This window comes from Rhinopithecus roxellana, chromosome 12 (assembly GCF_007565055.1).
Source record: "Rhinopithecus roxellana isolate Shanxi Qingling chromosome 12, ASM756505v1, whole genome shotgun sequence".
Classification (NCBI taxonomy): Eukaryota; Metazoa; Chordata; class Mammalia; order Primates; family Cercopithecidae; genus Rhinopithecus; species Rhinopithecus roxellana.
In genome coordinates this window covers 100,900,200-100,921,715 of record NC_044560.1, presented here as the reverse complement: position 1 = coordinate 100,921,715, position 21,516 = coordinate 100,900,200, and the positions used below count along the sequence as shown (strand labels likewise).

Below are 21,516 nucleotides of genomic sequence, written 5' to 3'. Positions count from 1 at the left end.
AGGTCAGGAGTTTGAGACCAGTCTGGCTGACATGGTGAAACCCCATCCCTACTAAAAATACAAAAACTAGCCAGGCATGTTGGTGGGCACCTGTAATCCCAGCTACTTGGGAGGCTGAGGCAGGAGAATTGTTTAAACTCAGGAGGCAGAGGTTGCAGTCAGCCGAGGTTGCACCACTGCACTCCAGCCTGGGTGACAGAGTGAGTGTGATTCTGTCTCAACAAAAAAAAAAGTGGAACAAGAGCTTCATAGCCATATTCCTAACTAGGTTATTCCTTACAAAACTAACAAGAATAAGTATGGACATGAGATACAAAGGGCATGATCGCTAATTAAAACCCTAAAATAGTAACACCTATCTACTGTAAACAGGCAAGCCAGCTGCACCTATACATTGTATTAAATACCTTCAGAGTTTTTGAAATTCAAGACATCAGGCCGAGTACAGTGGCTCACTGTAATCCCAGCATTTTGGGAGGCAAAGGCAGGAGGATTGCTTGAGGCCTGGAGTTCGATACCAGCCTGGGCAACATGATGAAACCCCATCTCTACAAAAATAAAAATAAAAAAAGTAGCCTGGTATAGTCCCAGTTATTCGGGAGGCTGAGGTGGGAGGATCACTTGAGCCTGTTGCGAACTGTGATTGCACCACTGCACAACACCCTGGGTGACAGAGCAAGATGAAAGAAAAGAGAGAGAGAGGAAAGGAAAGGAAAGGAAAGGAGGAAGGAGGGAGGGAGAGAAAGGACGGAAGGGAGGTAGGGAAGGGGAAGGGAAAGAGAAAGGAAAGAGAAAGAAAAGGAAAAGAAAGGAAGGAAGGAAGGAAAAGAAAAAAAGAAGAGAGAAGGAAAGGGAGGGAGGGAGGAAGAAAAAGAGCAAGAAAGAGAAGGAAGGAAGGGAGGGGAGGAAGGAGGAAGTGGAAGGGGAGGGAGGGAGGCAGGGTGGGAGGATGGGAGGGAGGGTGGGAGGATGGGAGGGAGGGAGGGAGGAAAGGAAGGAAGGAGAGAGAGGGAGGGAGGACAGAGAGAAAGGGAGGGAGGGAGGGACTAATGGTGTGCCTGAAACAATACACATCAACCTTAGCCTTCAAAAGAATGCACTTTTCACATGGGTAATGGCAGGTACTGCCAGTTGTTCAACATCCATTCTTCCATGATCACAGCATTTTTCGCTGGGCACAAAGCTGCCCAGGGAGGCTGTATTTCCCAGGCTTCCTTGTAACTACATGAAGTCATGTAACCAAGTTATGGTTCGTGGGATATGATTAGTGATATACGAAAGTTCTGAAGAGATCACGCCAGGCACAGTGTCTCATGCCTGTAATCCCAGTACTTTGCGAGGCCAAGGAGGGAGAATCACTCGAGGCCAGGAGTTCCAGACCAGCCTGGGCAACATGGTGAAACCCCATCTCTACAAAAAAATACAAAAATCAGCCAGGTGTTGTGACACACGCCTGTAGTCCTGTTATAGTACGCAAACAGCTAGACATAAGCAGGACGGGGAGCCCCTAGAAAAGGAAGGTCTGGGAAACCTCATGCCCAGGGACCACCCAAAATTTGCAAATTATTAACATCTCTAATACTGGAGGGGGTGTGCAACGAGTCCAGTGTGAGCAAGGAGGCGGGGAAATACCTATGCAGAAAGGAACACCCCTTAAGACTCCTAGTAATCACCCACTCTTCAGTAAACCTCTCAGAATGTTGCTAGCTGTGTGCTGTTGAGGGAAAGATGGCAAAGGAGAAATTCCTAAGATACCAGGTGCAATACAGACCTGACCTCTATACAACCCTCCTGGGGTGGCGGCAGTGAGCAATGCAGCCATTTGGTAGAGTTTGCACCCAACACCGGCCACACATGCCCACCAAATAGTAGTAAGAGAGGGTCCCTTGAGCATGGGAGGGAATGAGGCAGTGATAAAGGCAAGGACTTAAGGCAGAAGCAGGAAAACTAGACAAAGAAAAAGGGCAGGGACTTAAGACAGAGGCGGGAACTTCCAGAAAAAAATCAGACATCATTAAAACCCACCACAGAACCCTTGGAGCGGCTGTTGGCTCATTCTGTCTCCGCAGCTGGCTCTGCCTCATCTTTCAAAGTATTCTGTCTCTCTAAATAAACTCTCTGCTCTCTGTTTTCCTTCAATCAATTCTCTCTTTTTTGGCTAAACTGTCTCTTGGCCGAATTCCTTCTCCCAAGGAAGACTAAGAACTGAGGACTCTGCTCTTCCAGGTAACACCCCCAACTACTCAGGAGGCTGAGGTGGGAGTATTGCTTAAGTCCAGAAGGTAGAGGTTGTAATTGAGCTATAATTGCACCACTGCACTCCAGCCTTGGCAACAGAGTGAGATACGATCTCTAAAAATAAAAATTAAAACTATTTTTTTAAAAAAGAGATGAAATGAATCTAGGATCACAGAGTTCAAAGCTGGCTGAGAAAATATACCAGTTGTCCTTGAAACATCCACTGTATTTGATGGCTGTCTTTTCTCTAAACATATTGTAATGCAAATATAAAATTGTTTTGTTTCATAAAATGATAGAATACATCAGCTGAAGTTACCACCAAAAGAAATGAAAGAAACTTCTGGGTGTGCCCTTAAAATGAAGGGAAGTTCCACCTCCCCTTCTTTCTCTGTGCTGCCACCTGTTATGTAAATGTTATGATCACTAACTATGAGAACAAGCACAGGACAGAACTAAAACTCAACAAAACTCAATTCAAAAACGGGCAAAGGGCTTGAATAGATATTTCTCTAAAGAAGATCTACAAATGGCCAAAATTACATGGAAAGATGTTCAACATCACTCATCATTAAGGAAATGGAAGTCAAAACTGCAATGAGATACCACCTTATGCCCATCAGGATGACTACTATCAAAAAATAAAAAAGCAGAAGATAATGAAGTGTTGGTAAAGATGTGGAGACACTGGTACCCTTGTGCACCATTGGTGGGAACGTAAAATGGTACAATCACTGTGGAAACAGTATGGTGGTCTAATGCGCATAGAGTTTCAGTCTTATAAGATGAAGAGTTTTGGAGGTATATGATGGTGATGGTCGCACAACATTATGAATGTGATACCACGGAACTGTACATATAGAAATAGTTAAAATCATCCAGGCACAGTGGCAATCCCAGCACTTTGGGAGGCCAAGGCAGGCAGATCACTTGAGGTCAGGAGTTTGAGACCAGCCTGGCCAACATGGTGAAACCCTGTCTCTACCTAAAATACAAAAATAAGTCAGCTGTGGTGGCAGGTGCCTGTAATCCCAGATACTTGGGAGGCTGAGGCACAAGAATGGCTTGAACCCAGGAGGTGGAGGCTTCAGTGAGCTAAGATCACAGCCTGGGCGACAGAGTAAGATAAGAAGGTAAATTTCATGTATTTTGCCACAAAAGAAAATTTTTTTTAAAAACCACAAGTGTGACATTTTTGTTGGAAGGACCCTGGGTCCCTGACATTGTGGAACCAGACTGCTTACGTGACAGAAATAAACATCATTTCAGCCACTGTCTTTGGGTCAATACTGTTCCCTCAGCTCTTATTTCCAATCTGTCCCACCATTTACATATCGAGAAATACATTAAAGGGAAAAGTAAACCACCAGGATTCTGCAAGGATCCAATCACCAAAACCGAGTCTGTTATTGGTGTTTCCACTTTATTTCATTACCCTCCTCCTAAGCCCTTCAAGGCATTTTTCCCAATTAATTTCCCCACCCATGACACAGAAGTACTGTACTGTTTATCTTTCTAGGTACTGTAAGTATATCTGTGCTTTTTCTTTTTTTGTGGGGGGGGGGGCGGAGTCTCACTCTGTCACCCAGGCGGGAGTACAGTGGTGTGATCTCAGGTTACCGCAACCTCCACCTCCAGGTTTTTTTTTTTTTTTTTTTTTTTTTTTTTTTTTTTTTTTTTTTTTTTTGAGGCGGAGTCTCGCTCTGTCGCCCGGACTGGAGTGCAGTGGCCAGATCTCAGCTCACTGCAAGCTCCGCCTCCCGAGTTTACGCCATTCTCCTGCCTCAGCCTCCCGAGTAGCTGGGACTACAGGCGCCCGCCACTTCGCCCGGCTAGTTTTTGTATTTTTAGTAGAGACGGGGTTTCACCGTGTTAGCCAGGATGGTCTTGATCTCCTGACCTCGTGATCCGCCCGTCTCGGCCTCCCAAAGTGCTGGGATTACAGGCTTGAGCCACCGCGCCAGGTTTAACAGACTCTCTTGCCTCAGCCTGCTGAGTAGCTGAGTCTACAGGCACGTGCCACCACACCTGGATAACTTTTGCATTTTTAGTAGAGACGGGGTTTTGCCACGTTGGCCAGGGTGGTCTCTAACTCCTGACCACAGGTGATCTGCCCACCTCAGCCTCCCAAAGTGCTGGATTACAGGCATAAGCCACCGCACCAAGTCTGTATATCTGTGCTTTATACATTAAAATAGTAATTTTTTTCAACAACCAGGGACCAGTTTTTCCCCACTAGGGGGTTATACTGCCATAGGAAATTCATCCTTGTATTTAAATGAACTGGTTGAATGAAGAGTTACAGGGAAAGCTATTTATTTCAAATCTCATTTCCTGGTATCTTGACTGAACATCCAAAAAGGTCAAGAGATTGTGAGGAGAAACCTGTAAGAGGAGGCTGGATTTGTTACCTCCATCACGTGGAGAATCACTAAAGTACAACAAAATCGACTCGATACAGCTAGACTCCATCTAGCTGTTGGGATAGTTTCCGTCTCAGAGCTTTCGGACCTGGACAGTTGCAACCAAACCTGTGGACTTTATGCATATGGAGTCCTTTGCGTTATCTCATTTCTGTCCACCAGCTGACTCAGGAAGGTTTGTGGGGAGCACCTGGTAAGTGTTAGTGAAAATCCAGCCATGATTTAAGGCACAATAAAATGTCTGAATTTGAGAGTGTTAGAAACACATCCTTTTCTGGCTGAAAGTCCTGCGTACAACAAGAAAAAAAAAAAAAAAAAAAAAAGTCCCAAGCCTAACAATACACCTTGGCATCTATTAGAGGGAAAATTCTGCTGCTGAGATTTGTGGACACGTGTGTACATGCCTGTTTTGCAGGAAATGACATTACAGCAGTCCAAGGAAACAAACCAGAAGGACCAGCCAAGGACACTGATTCTCGGACTAACATCTAGGGAATCAGCACATGTGGCAAAAGCTTATGTAATAAAGCATCATCATCTGCTTTAATTGAATACCTTACCTATCCGTGTCCTCATTCAAAAATACACAAGTTATTCTAACCATGGAAATGAAAAAAAGTGTAGGTGGTAACCATGGAAATGAGAAAAGTACAGACAAGTAGAGGTAAGCAGAGAAGCAGGTGTTAAAGAAGAAAATGAGGCCAGACACAGTGACTCACCCCTGTGATACCAGCACTGTGGGATGCCAAGGCAGGATTGCTTGAGGCCAGGAGTTCGAGACCAACCTGGGCAACATACTGGAACCCCACCTCTATTAAAAATTGACCAGGTGCAGTGGCTCACACCTGTAATCCCAACACTTTGGGAGGCCAAGATGGGTGGATCACCTGTGGTCAGGAGTTCGAGACCAACCTGGCCAACATGGTGAAACCCTGTCTCTACTAAAAATACAAAAAAGTTAGGGAGGTGTGGAGGTGCATGCCTGTAATCCCAGCTACCTGGAAGGCCGAGGCAGGAGAATCACTTGAACTCAGGAGACGGAGGTTGCAGTGAGCCGAGATCGCACCATTGCACTTGGTCTGATGACAAGAGTGCAACAGGTGACAAGAGCGAAACTCTGTCTCAAAAATAATAATAAAAGAAAATGAAACAAAAGTTCCATATGTAAATACTTTGCTAACTTTACATTTCATAGAAATCCTTGGATTTGTGCACCTATGCTAATCTGTCTAAAAATTTCACTATTTTAAAGCACTACAAATTTAGTTAATATAAAGTTGAACAAAGGAAGAGAAAAAACACAAACATTTCATAATGCTTTTCTGAATGTTCCCGGACCAAATCGAGGGTCAGGCTCCTTATTCTCACAGCCCAATAACGAGATGCAGATGACCTGGGAAAGGAGGGAGTTTATTTCTGTAATCGGGTACAGGGAGAAGGCCTAGAAATTATCCCCAGACTAACTCAAAATCATAGTGTTCCAGAGCTTATAGACCTTCTCAGCTATATGTCTGTGTGTAAGTGTGCATTCATCTAAACACATAAGTGATCGACTTTTTCAAATCTGTAACTAAGATCTAAGTCCTGAAGACCTTCCTCTGGAGCCTCAGTAAATTTATTTAATCTAAATGGGTCCAGGTACTGGGGTGATTACCCTTATCTTGTTTCCTGCTAAATCATGGTTTGGGGAGTTCCTTCAGACCCCAATAAAACTAGTATAATCCTAAACGGGTCCTGTTGAGAATTCCTCGTTATCTTGTCATGCTTCAAGACCCAGGAAAGGCCAGGGCGAAACTCCTGATGGGCATTTGTTACATTCTAGCCTTTGTATAGGGTACTGGCTCTATTGGTTTTTACTATTTAACTTCACCACTCAGTCAGTAATGAGATGGTTGCTACGGAGGCCTGCATTAGTGAGACCTGGCCTGTCACATGAAGACTCCAAGAGAAGCAGCCATCTATTGATAAACACTTTAAAAGGAGGGAAAAAGTAATCCAGTGTGATGTCAGTGACTGTGGGACTCTGGAATGATGCGAGCAAAGAGGAAGCTCATCCCTGGCACTCGGCCTGGCTTCCCTGAGACCTACACATGCCAAGCCAATCTCAGAGGACTGCCATAGACACGCCCCACCTCTGTGGTCTCAGACATGAGTCATACAGTGTGTGTAAAACAATTCAATGGGATGTATGCAGAAAACACTAGGATTTCCACGTGTAGTCACTTTGTTTAAAAATATGTTTATATGGGCTGGGTGTGGTGCCTCATGTCTGTAATCCCAACACTTGGGCAGCCCAAGGCTGGAAGATCGCTTGAGCTCAAAAGTTCAAGACCAGCCTGGGGAACATGGCGAGACCTTGCCTCACTTAAAAAAATATATACATTTATATAGATACAGAAAGAGAATACAACATTTTTTTCTGATAAAAGTTTGGAGGCTGGGCGCAATGGCTCACACCTGTATTCCCAGCACTTTGGGGAGACCAAGGCAGGCAGATCACTTGAAGCTAGGAGCTCAAGACCAGCTTGGCCAACATGGTGAAACCCCGTCTCTACTTGAAGTACAAAAATCAGTCAGGTGTGGTGGCACATGCCTGTAATCCCAGCTACTCAGGAGGCTGAGGCACGAGAATCGCTTGAACCCAGGAGGGAAATCGCACCACTGCACTCCAGTCTGGGAAACAGAGTGAAACCCCGTTTCAAAAAAAAAAAAAGAAGAAGAAGTTTGGAGATCACTGCTTTGACTTTCACCAAGACACTTGAAAAGTCAACTAAATTGAATGAAAGCACGGTTGGAAAAAAAATATACGTAGTGTACTAAACTGTCCCATACATGTTTCTGTAAGGGAATACTCAGCATTGTAAATATCTCATTTCTCCCAAACATTTCTAAACATTTTATATAATTCTGGTAAAAATTTCCATGTATTCTGTTTTGGAACTTGGTAAATGATTATAAAGTTTATCTGAGCAAGTAAATAGCAGAAATTGCCAAAATACATATTGAGACAGAGTTCCGCTGTTGCCCAGGCCGGAGTGCAATGGCATGATCTCGGCTCACCGCAACCTCTGCCTCCCGGGTTCAAGCGATTCTCCTGCCTCAGCCTCCGTAGAGTAGCTGGGATTACATGCTTGTGCCCCTACGCCCGGCTAATTTTGTATTTTTAGTAGAGACGAGGTTTCTCCATGTTGATCAGGCTGGTCTCGAACTCCTGACCTCAGGTGATCCGCCTGCCTTGGCCTCCCAAAGTGCTGGGGTTACAGGCGTGAGCCACTGCGCCCGGCAACTATCTAATTTTTAAAAAATTGTCAAGTCTCTCTCACACCATATTAAGAAGATATAATATTTTTAAATACTAGCAGAAAGAATTTAAAAAATTTTACGATCTTGAGACGGGGAAGGTTTTTCTAAGCATGATGGAAAAACCCAGAAGGCATAAAAGAAAGTTGACAATATAAAAATGGGAAATCCCTGCACAGCAAAAGACATCATACCAGATACACAATAATGAGAAAATATCAGATACACAATAATAAGAAAATATCTGCAGCATATATGACAACAGATTAATAAATACCCCTAATCAGCCAGGTGCAGTGGCTCATGCCTATAATCCCAGCACTTTGGGAGGCCAAGGTGGGCAGACTGCTTGAGCTCAGGGGTTCAATACCAGCCTGGGCAACATGGCAAAACCCCATCTCTACAAAAAAATTTTTTTAAATTAGCCAGGTGTGGTGGCACACGTCTGTGGTCCCCGCTACTCAGGAGGTTGAGACGGGAGGATTTCGTGAGCCCAGGAGGTTGAAGCTGCAGTGAGCTGAGATGGTGCCACTGTACTCCAGTCTGGGCAACAGAGCAAGACCCTGTCTCGAAAACAAAAACCAAAACAAAAAACCCGATAATCTATAAATAATCCCTTCATAGCAAGATTAAATAGATGGTGAAAGGGTACAAATTACACAAAATAAATGCAAATAGCCAATAAACTCCTGATATATTGTCTTCGCCTCACTACTAAAGAATGCACACTACATAATCATGTATTATTTGTCACCTAAGATTGGCAAAGATTTAAAATGCTAATTGTTGGCAAGGGCATGGAGAAATAAGTGCCATAATACCCGCTGGTGGAAGAGAAAAACAACAGAATCTTGAACCTTTTTGGGAGGTAGCTTGCCAATGTTTATCACAATTTAGAATATGAGTTACAGGGCTAGGCATGGTGGCTCACGCCTGTAATCCCAGTCCTTTGGGAGGCTGAGGCGGGTGGATCACTTGAGGTCAGGAGTTTGAGACCAGCCTAGCCAACATGGTAAAATCCCCTCTCTACTAAAAAGTCAAAAATTAGCCGGGTGTGGTGGCGGGCTCCTCTAATCCCAGCTTCTTGGGAGGCTGAGGCAGAAGAATCGCTTGAAGCTAGGAGATGGAGGTTGCAGTGAGCTGAGATCGTGCCACTGCATGCCAGCCTGGGTGACAAAGCTAGACTCCACCTCAAAAAATTAAATAAAATGAACATTGTATATCAGACAGGAAAAAGCCAGTAATACAGAAGAACTCACACCCTCGGGACCCCAAGAAAAGATACTTCCATGGGAAGGATGTAATGAACAGTGTTAATGACTTCTGGTGCAGTGCTTCTCAAAGTGTGATGTACATACAAATGAACTGGGGGGTCATGTTAAAATGCAGATTTTGGCTACACAGGTCTTGGGTAGGACCTGAGACCCGGCATGTCTCAGATGACCCCAGGTGATGCCCATGCTGCATAACCCACAGACCACATGTTGAGTAACAAGGTTCTCCTGTGGTTCCCTAACTTTTCTGAGAACAGAATTATCTGGAAAACTTCTGTATTAGTCCACACAGCTATACATACTGCTTTGAAGAATACTGCTATAAAGAATGCCCAAGACTGGGTAATTTAAAGGAAAGTTGTTTAACTGACTCACAGTTCAGCATGGCTGGGGAGGCCTCAGGAAACTTATAATCATGGCAGAAGGCAAAGGGGGAAGCAAGACACTTTCTTCACAAGGAGGCAGGAAGACGTGCTGAGCGAAGAGGCAAGAGCCCCTTATAAAACCATCACATCTCGTGAGAACTCACTATCACGAGAACAGCATGGAGGAACCTGCCTCCATAATTCAATTACCTCCACCCGGTCTCTCCCTTGAAAGGTGGGGATTATGGGAATTACAATTCAAGATGAGATTTGGGTGGGGACATAAAGTCTAACCACATCAACTTCTTAAAGATTAGTGGTCCCCTAGCCCTACAGATTCTAAATTCAGTAGGTGTGGGGTAGGACCTGACAACGTGCATTTCATTTTTTGTTGTTGTTGTTATACTTTAAGTTCTAGGGTACATGTGCACAACGTGCAGGTTTGTTACATATGTATACATGTGCCATGTTGGTGTGCTGCACCCATTAACTCGTCATTTACATTAGGTGTATCTCCTAATGCTATCCCTCTCCCCTGCCCCCACCCAATAGGCCCTGGTGTGTGACGTTCCCCTTCCTGTGTCCAAGTGTTCTCATTGTTCAGTTCCCACCATGAGTGAGAACATGGAGTGTTTGGTTTTCTGTTCTTGCGATAGTTTGCTAAGAATGATGGTTTCCGATAACGGGCATTTAACCTCCCAAGTGATGGTGACAGTGACGCTGCAGATCCCCAGACCACACTTTTGAGATGCACAGCACAACTATTTCTGGCCCTGGCAGAGACAACCAGGGAGACCATTTAGGCTTCTAAACCTACTGCAAACCAGAAGTCTTCCTCTACACCACCACTGCAGTCACAGTCCATTACTGGAACCCATTCCTTTTACATTTCCTCTCTGGCTCCTGGCTCATATGGCCAGAGATGTGAGCGAGGACCTACACTCATTACCCATCACCTCCATGGTTACTTTATCAGAACCAAAGACTAATTCTTAATTGGCTTATCCTCCCCAAGACTTACTCTCAGCAGTAGGTCCTACTTAGGAAAAGTCTCAAAGCTTTATCTTGCTTAGGAATGTCCTTTCATAGTATTAAAACAAGCAGCTGCTGCTGAATTCTACTTTCTTTTTAACTAAGCGATGATGTTTCACAATGGTCACATTTCCCCCAGAGTGAAACAACTTAAGAGAAAAAAAAAATAAACCTATACAGTAAGAGGGAAATCCTATTTAAGGGGGACTCAATTCACCTCTGTATTCATGAAGCAGACAAATTCATGAAGCAGACAAATGTATATAAAGTCATCTTAACATGAAAGATAATAAACATACAGTCCTTGCCCTCAAGCCAGGCGACAGAAAAGCTACCAACAACCAGGTTGAAACAAGACAAATGTCATCTGAAAAAACAGCTGGCATTTGTTTCTATCAGTCATCCAGCAGATACCTTAATACCTTCGCACAGAATGTGTGCTCTTTACTAACAACCAACACACAAAGGAGGACGATCTCCAGCAGAGGTGACTACGAAAGGCTCCCTGGATGGAGTAATTTAGTGTTGGAGTCAGACCAATGAGCCGCCTTTTCACGATCTCCAGCAGAGGTGACTAGGAAAGGCTTCCTGGATGGAGTAATTGAGTGTTGGAGTCAGACCAATGAACCGCCTTTTCAAGGGTGGAGGTCCCAGATGGCCATCCCTTTAACAAAAATCAATTAACATGTAAAGTATGTGCTGACAAATAAAACGTTTGATGGGCCCGGTGCAGTGGCTCAAGCCTGTAATCCCAACATTTTGAGAGGCTGAGGCAGGCCTGCCTGAACTCAGGAGTTTTAGACCAGACTGGGCAACACGAGACCCCATCTCTACAATAATTAAAATGAATCTCAGCTACTCAGGAGGCTGAGGAAGCAGGGTCACTTGGGTGCAGGGGACTAAGGTTGCAGTGAGCTATCATCACACCACTGCACTCCAGCCTGGACGACAAAGCAAGACCCCCGTCTCTACGAAAAATTTAAAAATTAGCCGGGCATAGTAGTGCGAGCCTGTGGTCCCAGCTACTTGGGAGGCTGAGACGGTAGGATTGCTTGAGCCCAGGAGGTCGAGGTTGCAGTGAGCCGTGATAGCACCATTGCACTCCAGCCTGGGCGACAGAGTGAGAGCCTCATCTCTAAAAAATAATTTCAAAAAAGGTTCCATTTAGTGTTTTTCGTGGTGTGACTAAGAAAGGTATCTAGAAATAAAGCACAGTCACTACCTGCTCTCAAAAAGCGGCTGCCAATCTAGTTTGGAGACAGAAAAACATATCCGAGTAAGAACACAGAGGAGCCTATTTTCGGAAAAGGGGCGTCTTTGGAAACGAAAAACCCTCTCTGCCGGACGCTGACGGGCAGTTGTTAAAGGACTTCCAAGCACTCGTCAGTGGCAATCGGGCACTGGGGCTTTGCCAAGGCTTGGAAGCGGCGCGCCAGGCCAGGCAACGCGGGAAGCGGGGCAGGCCCGAGTGGCCCTACTGCTGGCGTCCCTACCGATCCCTGCGCATCCGCCACAGAGCAGGGGACGGCAGGAAGGAGGGGAAGTCCCGTAAATCAGGCCCTCAGGGGCTCCCAGGCCCGCACCCTTCTCAAGCCCCGGGGGCCATCGCTGAGTCGCTGCTCCGGGCCGTGCGGCTCGAGGCGACCCTTCCTCGGAGCCGCCGGGCCCTCCTCTCCCGAGCCGAATCTCTAGCTCTGGCCTGAGGTGACCGACGCCTGCGTGCGCAAACACAGAATTCGCACCCCGCTCCCCACGACAGCGGCTCCGCGGCGGCGCTCAGAGTCTCCGGAACTGAGCGGACTCAAGGCAGGCCAGGCAAGCGGAAGTGTGCCGCTTCCTTCCGGCCAGGGCCGCACGAGACGGGGCGGGGATCCGCGGAAGGAGGCGGGGACTCGTGTTGACGAACAGCTCCTGGGGCCTATGGGTGCGGCCGCAGCCGCCCGGCCTCTCCGGCGCGCCCCCTCCCCGGGGCTGTCGACGCCCCCCAGCCCCTCATTTCCACAAAGCTCCGCGGCGGCTCTGCCCTCCTTGTCCCCGCGGCGCGGCGGCCCGTGGCGCTGCCCCGTTCCCGCCTAGCCCAGTCGGCCTCCTTCCCCTCCCGGAGCCGCGCGTGAGGACCGCTGAGACCGCAGGTCTGTGGCGGCGCGCGGGGACGCGCGGGGGAGGGTCCCCCGAGAGGGCGGGCGGCCGCCGGCGGAACACACGGCTACAGCCTCGAGCCCCTCGGGCCGCCCCGCCCCGCCGCGTGGCGCATTCGGGGGGCGCGGCCGCGGCGTCGGGGCGTCGGGAGGGGCGGAGCGCGGAAGTGTCAGCCGGGACGAGGGCCGGGCTGGACTCGGGAGGGACCAAGTTTGCGGAGCGGCTTCTGCGCGACGGCGGTGCGGCGAGGCAGGGCCTGGGCTGCGACCCCCAGGGCCGCTTGCCGGAACTTCCCGGCTGCCCCTGTCCTGGGAGACCTACTTGATGGGGACGCCAGGTGTGCAGGGGCGTGGCGCGTAGGTAAGCGGACCCGGTGCCTGCGTCACCCAGGGGATGCTCACTAGAGCCCTAGGCTTTTTAATTTTTTTTTTTTTAGAGGCGGGGGTCTCGCTCTCTGGCCCAGGCTGGAGTGCAGTGGCGCGATCACGGCTCACTGCAACATCGAATTTCTGGGCTCAAGCGATTCTCCCACCTCAGCCTCTGGAATAGCTGGGACCACAAGCATGCACCACCGCACCCGCCTAATTTTATTTTATTTATTTTTATTTTTATTTTATTTATTGTATAGATAGGGTCTCGCTCTGTTGCCCAGGCTGGTCTCAAACTCTTGGTCAGAAGTGATCCTCCTGCCTCAACCTCCCAAAGCGCTGGAATTACATGAGCCGCCTCGCTCGGCCAGCACTAGTCGTCCTTATTAATAAAGAATCGAGTCTGGTCCCTTTTCAGTCGCTTACCATGGCATTCCTTTTGATCTGATGGAGGAACTTTTTGTTTCATAGTTCGTGGGACTATTGCAGTGCCTGACACATAATTGGTACTTAAATATGTGTTGGTTTTCTGCCTTACCATATTAGAATATATGAATTGTTTTAAAAAGTCCTTTCCCACTTAGGGAGGACTCTAGGATGCGGTCACATGGGGGATAAGCCCATCTTTGGCTGTAGGACTTTGTTAAACACTCTCTCTGTTCCAGGTTCTCCATTTCCAGTGCTTGAAAGCGCAGTACTTAAATCTGGCTTCCTGCTTTTTTTTTTTTTTGGTATGAATGAATACATGAATTGTATAATGTTAGTTGGTTTGTTCTGTGGAGCAAGTTACCCTTAGGAATTAATAAACTGTGGAAACAATCATGTCAGGCTACTAGTCACATTTGAGAAATAATTAGTAAGAAGCTGTTCATTATTCAGAGGAGTGAAGCAAGATGTTCCGGAGGACTGGAACCCGCTTACTCACTGCCACCACTCCCCCGCCTCCCACTTACTGCTGCCAAACCAGGCTCCTGCTCCCCGTGGTTACTCCCACCGACGCTCCCTGGGATAGCAGCTGCCCTGATTGGCACACCCCCGCAGTCATCACCACTGAGGCATATTCCTGAAGCTGCCAGTGTGAATTGTTTTATAGAACACTGGTGTTAAAATTCAGGTACCTGAGACTAAACAATATTTTAGTTCTTCAAAATCCGGTTGTCAACACATTTACTATGGAGTATCTCCCACGTGGCCACTTCTGTGGGAGGTACTGAAGACCTACTACCGCCTATGGAAGTAGAAAATAATATACAACTGTGTAATTACGTGACGCATTGCATGGTAACTGCTATGGCTCAGGGAGGGAGAAGATCAGCTGGAACTGGAATGTCCCAAGATGTTCTGGAAGAACAGTGGCTTGTGTGTGTTGCTCACCTGTATTCCTGACTCCTGGCAGGGCCTGCTGTAGAGCACATGCTTCATGAATAAATATGATTGAGTCAAATAAATATTTATGTTTTGAGTGTAGCTTTGAAAGCCAGCAACGATTTAGATGGCAAGATCAAGGGCAGGCTGGGCACAATGGCTCATGCATGTAATCCTAGCACTTTGGGAGGCCAAGGCGGGGAGGATCGCATGAGGCCAGGAGTTCACGACCAGCCTGGGCAAGATAGGAAGACCCCATCTTTACAAAAAATAATTAGCCAGGTGTGGTAGCACATTCCTGTAGCCCAGATACTCAGGAGGCTGAGGTGGGAGGATCACCTGAGCCTGGGGAAGTAGAGACTACAGTGAGCCATGATGATACCACTGCACTCCAGCCTGGGTGACAGTGAGACCCTCTCTTAGGGTGAAGAAAAAAAGATGGGAGGGCATGCGAATTGAGGGAAAATGGCATTAGTAAAGTCATTTCAGCATGGATGAGCAGGGGGTGTGTTGGGGAGAAGGTACTGACGTTGATGGCCTGTGTATTTCTGTGTAGGAGTGATTGGGAGAACAATGCATGAAAGTCTGACATCATGATATCCATTCGGCAAAGAAGAGAAATAAGAGCCACAGAAGTTTCTGAAGACTTTCCAGCCCAAGAAGAAGATGTGAAGTTGGAAAATAAATTGCCATCTGGTAGGTGATTTAAACTAAAGCAGCGGTTTGGGTTGCTTTTATTTCTGCATGTTAAAATGTCACTCTCCAATAGGATAAAAATTTGTTGGGACCTGACAATTAAAACTTGTTCTAGTACCCTGATGTTCTAATTGCAATTTGATTAGATTGATTTTACAGTTACGATTTGACAAAAGATGAAAGAACTTTGATTAGAAGCATTCGTCAGCTGTCTGTTCATTAACTTATGGTTCTTCCAGTCTCATCCTTTGACTCTCTGGAGTAATGGTCCCCCATCCACACCCCAGAGTTTAGTCTCTCTAATTTTTGTAGTCGTGTATACTGTTCACACCAGGCAGCCTTACCTTGGGTGAGTTTCTCATTTCATTAAAATAGTGAATGGTGGATCAACATTTTTTAAATTCCTTATAATTTAGTCAAATACCTGAAGTTTTCTTTTGCTTTTTTTTTTTTTTTTCTTTTATTGGTAGGAAAAGTAATCAGAACTTGGTCAGTTGTTTGTATAATGGTAAAGCTTGCTAAGTGATGCATCAAATAGCATTAATTTCTGTCTTCCTGAGTAGGTTTTATAACTAAAGCATGATCAGGATTTTAAAAGTTAACATGAAAATCTTCATACCCATTAACCATTTTGGATATCTGAGAGAATTTGCATTATTTACAGCCATGTTAATTCTTACCAGCCAGGCTAGTAAAGCAATTCAGGGAAACAGTTTAACAAAAGTGATCTGTAATAGGAGGTCATGCCACCTGGCTCAGCCATGAGCAAGTAATCAATGCATTTTGGATAATAGTACTTTCTGAACACCTTAAACACTGCAAAGAAAGAAAAATACACTCCCATCCTGAAACTAACACCGATGACACTGTCTTGCTGTCTAAATGTCATATTCTGCATATGTATACCCATAAGCATTCATATACAGTTTTGCAAAATTGGGATCCACGTGCTGTTTTGTGGCTTGCTATTTTTCTCTTATTATGTTATGAACATGTCATAAGCCAGTTAACGTATTTTTGAAATATCCATGTAAAGTATTTTTATAGCTGCCACTGTAGAAGTGAAAGGTTTCCTTACCATTTGCTAATACAGACAGAACCGTGATCAGTTTCCTTGTGGCCATATGTTTGTTTAAAACTTTATTTCCTTGGGGCATGTCTTAGTCCATTTCTGTTGCCATAAAGAGATTTATTTGCCTCAGCGTTCTGCAGACTGTACGGGAAGCATGGCACCAGCATTGGCCTCTAGTGAGACCTCAGGAAGCTTCCAGTCATAGTGGAAGGCCTAGGGGAGCCAGTGTGTAGAGATCACATGACCAGGGCAGAAGTAATTTCCAGGGAATACAGGGTGTCAGGCTCTTTTTTAACCAACCAGCTCCCCTAGGACTAACAGAATGAGAACTCGAGAACTCAGTACTGCTGGAATCTCACCAAGCCGTTTTACAGGGATCTGGTTCCATCACCACACCACCTCCCATTAGGCCCCACCTCCAACACTGGGAATCATATTTCATCATGAGATTTGGAGGGCCAAATAGTCAAACCATAGCAGGGTACATGCCTAGATTTGGAATTACAGGCCAAATGGGATGCTCATTTTGGTGGCTTTTACTCACTGCTGCCATGTTGCATTCCAGAGAGGCACCAATTTATTCTTCTAGCAGTAGTGTTTGAAGATGTCTTTTTTTTATACCGTTACCAAAACAGGGTATTCGCATTTTGAAAGCTGTCAAATTGGCCAAGATTTTTAGAAGTATAACTCACACTTTTGATTTGCATTTCTTTAACATTAATGAATTTGAACATCTTCAGTCTGTTATTATTGGCCACTTTTTTCTATTGTACATTGCCTGTTCATGTCCTTTATCTTTTTCCTACTGCAGTATTCATCTTGACAGGACAATAAATTGTCCTGAAATAAAATAAATTGTCCTGAAAGTATTCATCTTATATTAAGGGTATTTAAGCTTTCTTATATGTGCTATCCATATTTTTCCTAGTTTATATGTCCTTTAACTTGAGTAATGTTGGATTATTTATTCTCTGGGTTTTTTCCCGCCAGAGCATTCCTGCAAAACCTGTGGGTTTTAAAAAAAAGTTTTAGGTAATCGGCCAGGCGCAGTGGCTCATGCCTATAATCCCAGCACTTTGGGAGCCCGAGGCGGGTGGATCACTTGAGGTCAGGAGTTCAAGACCAGCCTGGCCAACATGGTGAAACCCTGTATCTACTAAAAATACAAAAATTAGCCAGGCATAGTGGTGTGTGCCTGTAGTCCCAGCTACTCAGGAGACTGAGGTGGGAGAATTGCTTGAACCTAGGAGGCAGAGGTTGTAGTGAACCGAGAATGCTCCACTGCATTCCATCTTGGGCAACAGAGCAAGATCCTGTCTCAAAAAAAAAAAAAAAAAAAATTTTTTAAGGTAATTAAGTTTTTCAAATAGCTTTTAAAGAATAAACCACCAGTTGTACCTAGATCGTCTAAAAGATCGATTGCATCCTAGGCATGTAACACATTTAGTCATCCGTTTAACAGACTTCATAGTTAAATTATGGTTGTTAAAGTGTGCCAGACAGAGGTCCTCAGTATTAAAGATGAATAAGATAATATATTTGTCTTCAAGAAGCTCACATTGTAGTTGGCAGAATGGACACATGAACAGTTGGATATGGGGTAAAAGTTGTAATAGAATAAAAACAGGTCTGTGAAATCAGAAAGGACTCTCTGTTGGAGACAGGAAAAGCTTTCCCAGTGACAGGCAGCTAGACTTAGCTTACTTGGTAATCTGAAGTAGAACTATTACATTCTAATTTTTTTGCTAACTTAGTTATTTATCTGTTCCATTTTTCCAAAAGGTTGTACCAGTAGAAGATTATGGAAGATTTTGTCATTGACAATTGGTGGAACCATTGCCCTTTGCATTGGACTTCTTACGTCTGTTTACCTTGCCACGTTACATGAAAATGATTTATGGTTTTCTAATATTAAGGTATGGAGTTTCTTTGACCATTGTATGATTCACTCAATAGGGTCTCCAGTAGTAAGCCATGTGGATGAATGACCAAGGCAACACAGTTTTGCCATAAAGAATCCAATCTCTAGAAAGGTTGAACTATACAGTGAAAAGACTTTTGTGTTTATTATTTTAAAATAACATATCAGAATCTTTTTAAAAATATTTATTTATTTATTTATTTTTGAGATGGAGTCTCACTCTGTCACCCAGGCTGGAGTGCAATGACACAATCTTGGCTCACTGCAACCTCCGCCTCCCAGGTTCAGGTGATTCTTCTGGCTTAGCCTCCCGAGTAGCTGGGACTATAGGTGCGCATCACCACACCCAGCTAATTTTTGTGTTTTTACTAGAGACGGGATTTCACCATGTTGGCCAGGCTGGTCTCGAACTCCTGACCTTGTGATCCACCTGCCTCTGCTTCCCAACGTGCTGGGATTACAGGCATGAGCCACTGCGCCCAGCCAGATTCTTTATTTTTAATTTTTTGAGATAGGTTATTGCTTTGTCACCCAGGCTAGAATGCAGTGGTGCAAACATGGCTCACTGCAGCCTCAGCCTCCTGGGCTCAAGCGGGTATCCTGCCATTGCTTCCTGTGTCGCTGGGACCACAGGCATGCACCACCTCGCCAAGCTAATTTTTTGATTTTTTTGTAGAGACAGGGTCTCACTTTGTTGCCCATGCTGGTCTCAAACTCCTGGGCTCAAGTGATCCTACTGCCTCGGTATTCCAAAATATGAGAATGAGCCACAGCACCCAGCCCAGGATTTTTCTAATCAAATGAGTTTTTTCTTTTTCATTAAATTATTCCATTTATTTAGCAGTTATTCTAAATTAGTATTTTTCAAGTTATAGATTGTGAAATTAGTGCAGTACGTCATGAGTAACATTTTTCTTAATGAAATCAAAAAGAAGAGAATACTATCACATCTAGTAGAGTTGAGGATTGTTTTGTGAAACTTTTAATTGTATATATATATGTATGCACAAACTGGGTCACAGTATACAAGGTACTTCTCTTTTTTTTCTTGTTGGCTACACAGGAAAAAAACCAACCAACAAACAAAAAACTGAAAAAGAAATAAAAAAGCCACTGCTTTAAATCATGGGGTCTGAATGTGGCGCCACAGAGGGTCCTCAGCATGTTCATGCCTATCTAATACTCTGTGCAAGTGGTTTTGCAGGGCATAGGGCGATGGGGAACCCATGGTATTTCCAGGGAAAGGAGCAGTAATTTTAATCAGATTTGCAAGAGGGTCAGCCGAGCATCACGCCTGTAATATCAGCACTTTGGGAGGTCAAGGTGGGTAGATCACTTGAAGTCAGGAGTTCAAGACCAGCTTGGCCAACATGGTGAAACCCCAACTCTACTAAAAACACAAAAATTAGCCGGGCATGATGACATGCACCTGTAATCTTAGCTACTCGGGAGGCTGAGGCACAAGAATCACTTGAACTCGGGAGGAAGAGGTTGTGGTGAGCTGAGATCATACCACTGCACTCCAGCCTGGGCCACAGAGTGAGACTCTGTCTCAAAAAAAAAAAAAAAAAAAAAGTTGGGAGGGTGGTCTGTGACTCTTTAAACACATTTCCTTGTTTTCTTTCTCTCTTTTTCAACATTTCTAGAACTCCTCTTGGCATTGTTTTCAGAACTCGTATATAACTTACATGTGGAAATTTACATCCAAATATACCTTATTTTTAAATCTGTCACGCTCTTTTAACGTAAACTGTGGTGTCTAATGACTAGTTGCTTGTAAAGGTAAACAAACACCGTCAAAGCCAAAGATGTATATCTGTAAGAAAGTTCAAAAGAAGTGACTGATGTAGGATCTAAAGACATTTTCCAAAGAAAGTTTTCCAAAACATTTTGAGCTTTGGTTCTCTTACTGGAATGAGCTTCCAAAGGAGATTGCTTTGATGAGAAATCTAGTTTGTAAGAATAACTTCTAGTGTGTTTATTTTTAAACCTGCTGTGTTGCTTTATGGGAACAGTATATATATATATATCTTTATGCAAATTATCATAGTACCAAAGAAGAATAATTCTTATCCTTCAGTGACAGTAGGTAGTTCTTCTTGTCAGAAGAATTTTACCCGTTTATCTATCTTTTTTTTGGGAGGAGCTGGGGTGGACAGGGTCTTTCTTTGTCACCCAGGCTGGAGTGCAGTGGCGCAATCACAGCTCGCTGCAGCCCCAACCTCCTAGGCTGAAGCATTACTCTCACCTTAGCCTCCGAAGTAACTGGTGCACGTCACTATTGCCAGCTAATTATTTAATTTTTTGTAGAGATGGACCTACTGTGTTGCCCAGACTGTTCTCAAACTCCTGGACTCAAGCAATCCTCCTGCACTGGCCTCCCAAAGTGTTGGGATTACAGGTATGAGCCGCTATGCCTTGCCTATGTTTTTAAAATGGAATGCTGGCAGGGCGTGGTGGATCACTTGAGGTCAGGAGTTTGAGACCAGCCTGGCCAACATGGTGAAACCCCGTCTCTACTAAAAATACAAAAGAAACTAGCCAGGTATGGTGGTGCGTGCCTGTATTTCCAGCTACTCAGGAGGCTGAGGCAGGAGAATTGCTTGAACCCAGGAGGCAGAGGTTGCAGTGAACTGAGATCGTGCCACTGCACTCCAGCCTGGGTGACAGAGCGAGACTTCGTCTCAAAAAAAAAGTGCTTATAAAGTGATTACCTCGAATTAAACCATGTAGTGCTTATATATTAACATAAGTATTTTGAAAAAGACTGAAATATCCCTGTGTGAGCAGATAGCCCAAATTAAATGCTAACAACAGTGTAGCAAGGAGACATGTTGAAAGAGATCATATAACTTAATTATAAACTATTAAGTGTAGCTCTTTAATGTAAAACTTGTAACTAGCCTTGCTGGTTTCCTTAAATAAATATATCCCATCATCAAGAAACTTGAACACCCTTCGTTTTTCTCTCTTTACTTTCACTGAGTTAAGAAAGTTCTAGTTTCACCTAGTATTTACTGAGCTCCTGTTCCGTGGGTAACATTGAGTTAAACACTGAATTTGCCAGCAGATTTTCCAGTATAGTAAATGAATTGAGTAAGTATATATTAAGCACCTACAGTATGCCAGCAGGCACTGTGCTTAGTGGTAGCAGTATCACTGAATAAGACAAGGCCGTGCCCCCAAGGAACTTACACTCTTGAGAGGGAAACAGGTGAGTATCCAGCCAATTACAGGACGTCCAAACTCAGTGCTAGGATGGGGTGAGATAGAGAGCACTGTGGAAGCACATAGGAGGGGGAGCCTAACCTCATTTTGGAAGA

At 44.8% G+C, this 21,516-nt stretch overlaps 1 protein-coding gene across 5 annotated transcripts in view; it reads left to right on the top strand.

The window, feature by feature from the left end:
• The first annotated feature begins 12,539 nt into the window (after positions 1-12,539).
• Positions 12,540-21,516, top strand: part of DPY19L3 (dpy-19 like C-mannosyltransferase 3) — an 80,674-nt gene continuing 71,697 nt past the window's right edge. Inside the window, exons 1-3 of one of the 5 annotated variants that reach the window (XM_030912683.1) lie at positions 12,540-12,764; positions 15,061-15,200; positions 18,055-18,188. In XM_030912683.1, coding sequence (XP_030768543.1) covers positions 15,098-15,200; positions 18,055-18,188 — 237 coding nt within the window. In that variant the 5' untranslated portion in view covers positions 12,540-12,764; positions 15,061-15,097. Of the gene's footprint in view, positions 12,765-12,934; positions 13,132-13,475; positions 13,646-15,060; positions 15,201-18,054; positions 18,189-20,529; positions 20,595-21,516 lie in introns of those variants that run through there. The other 4 variants (XM_010355779.2, XM_030912684.1, XM_030912685.1 and 1 more) reach the window with 4 other exon arrangements.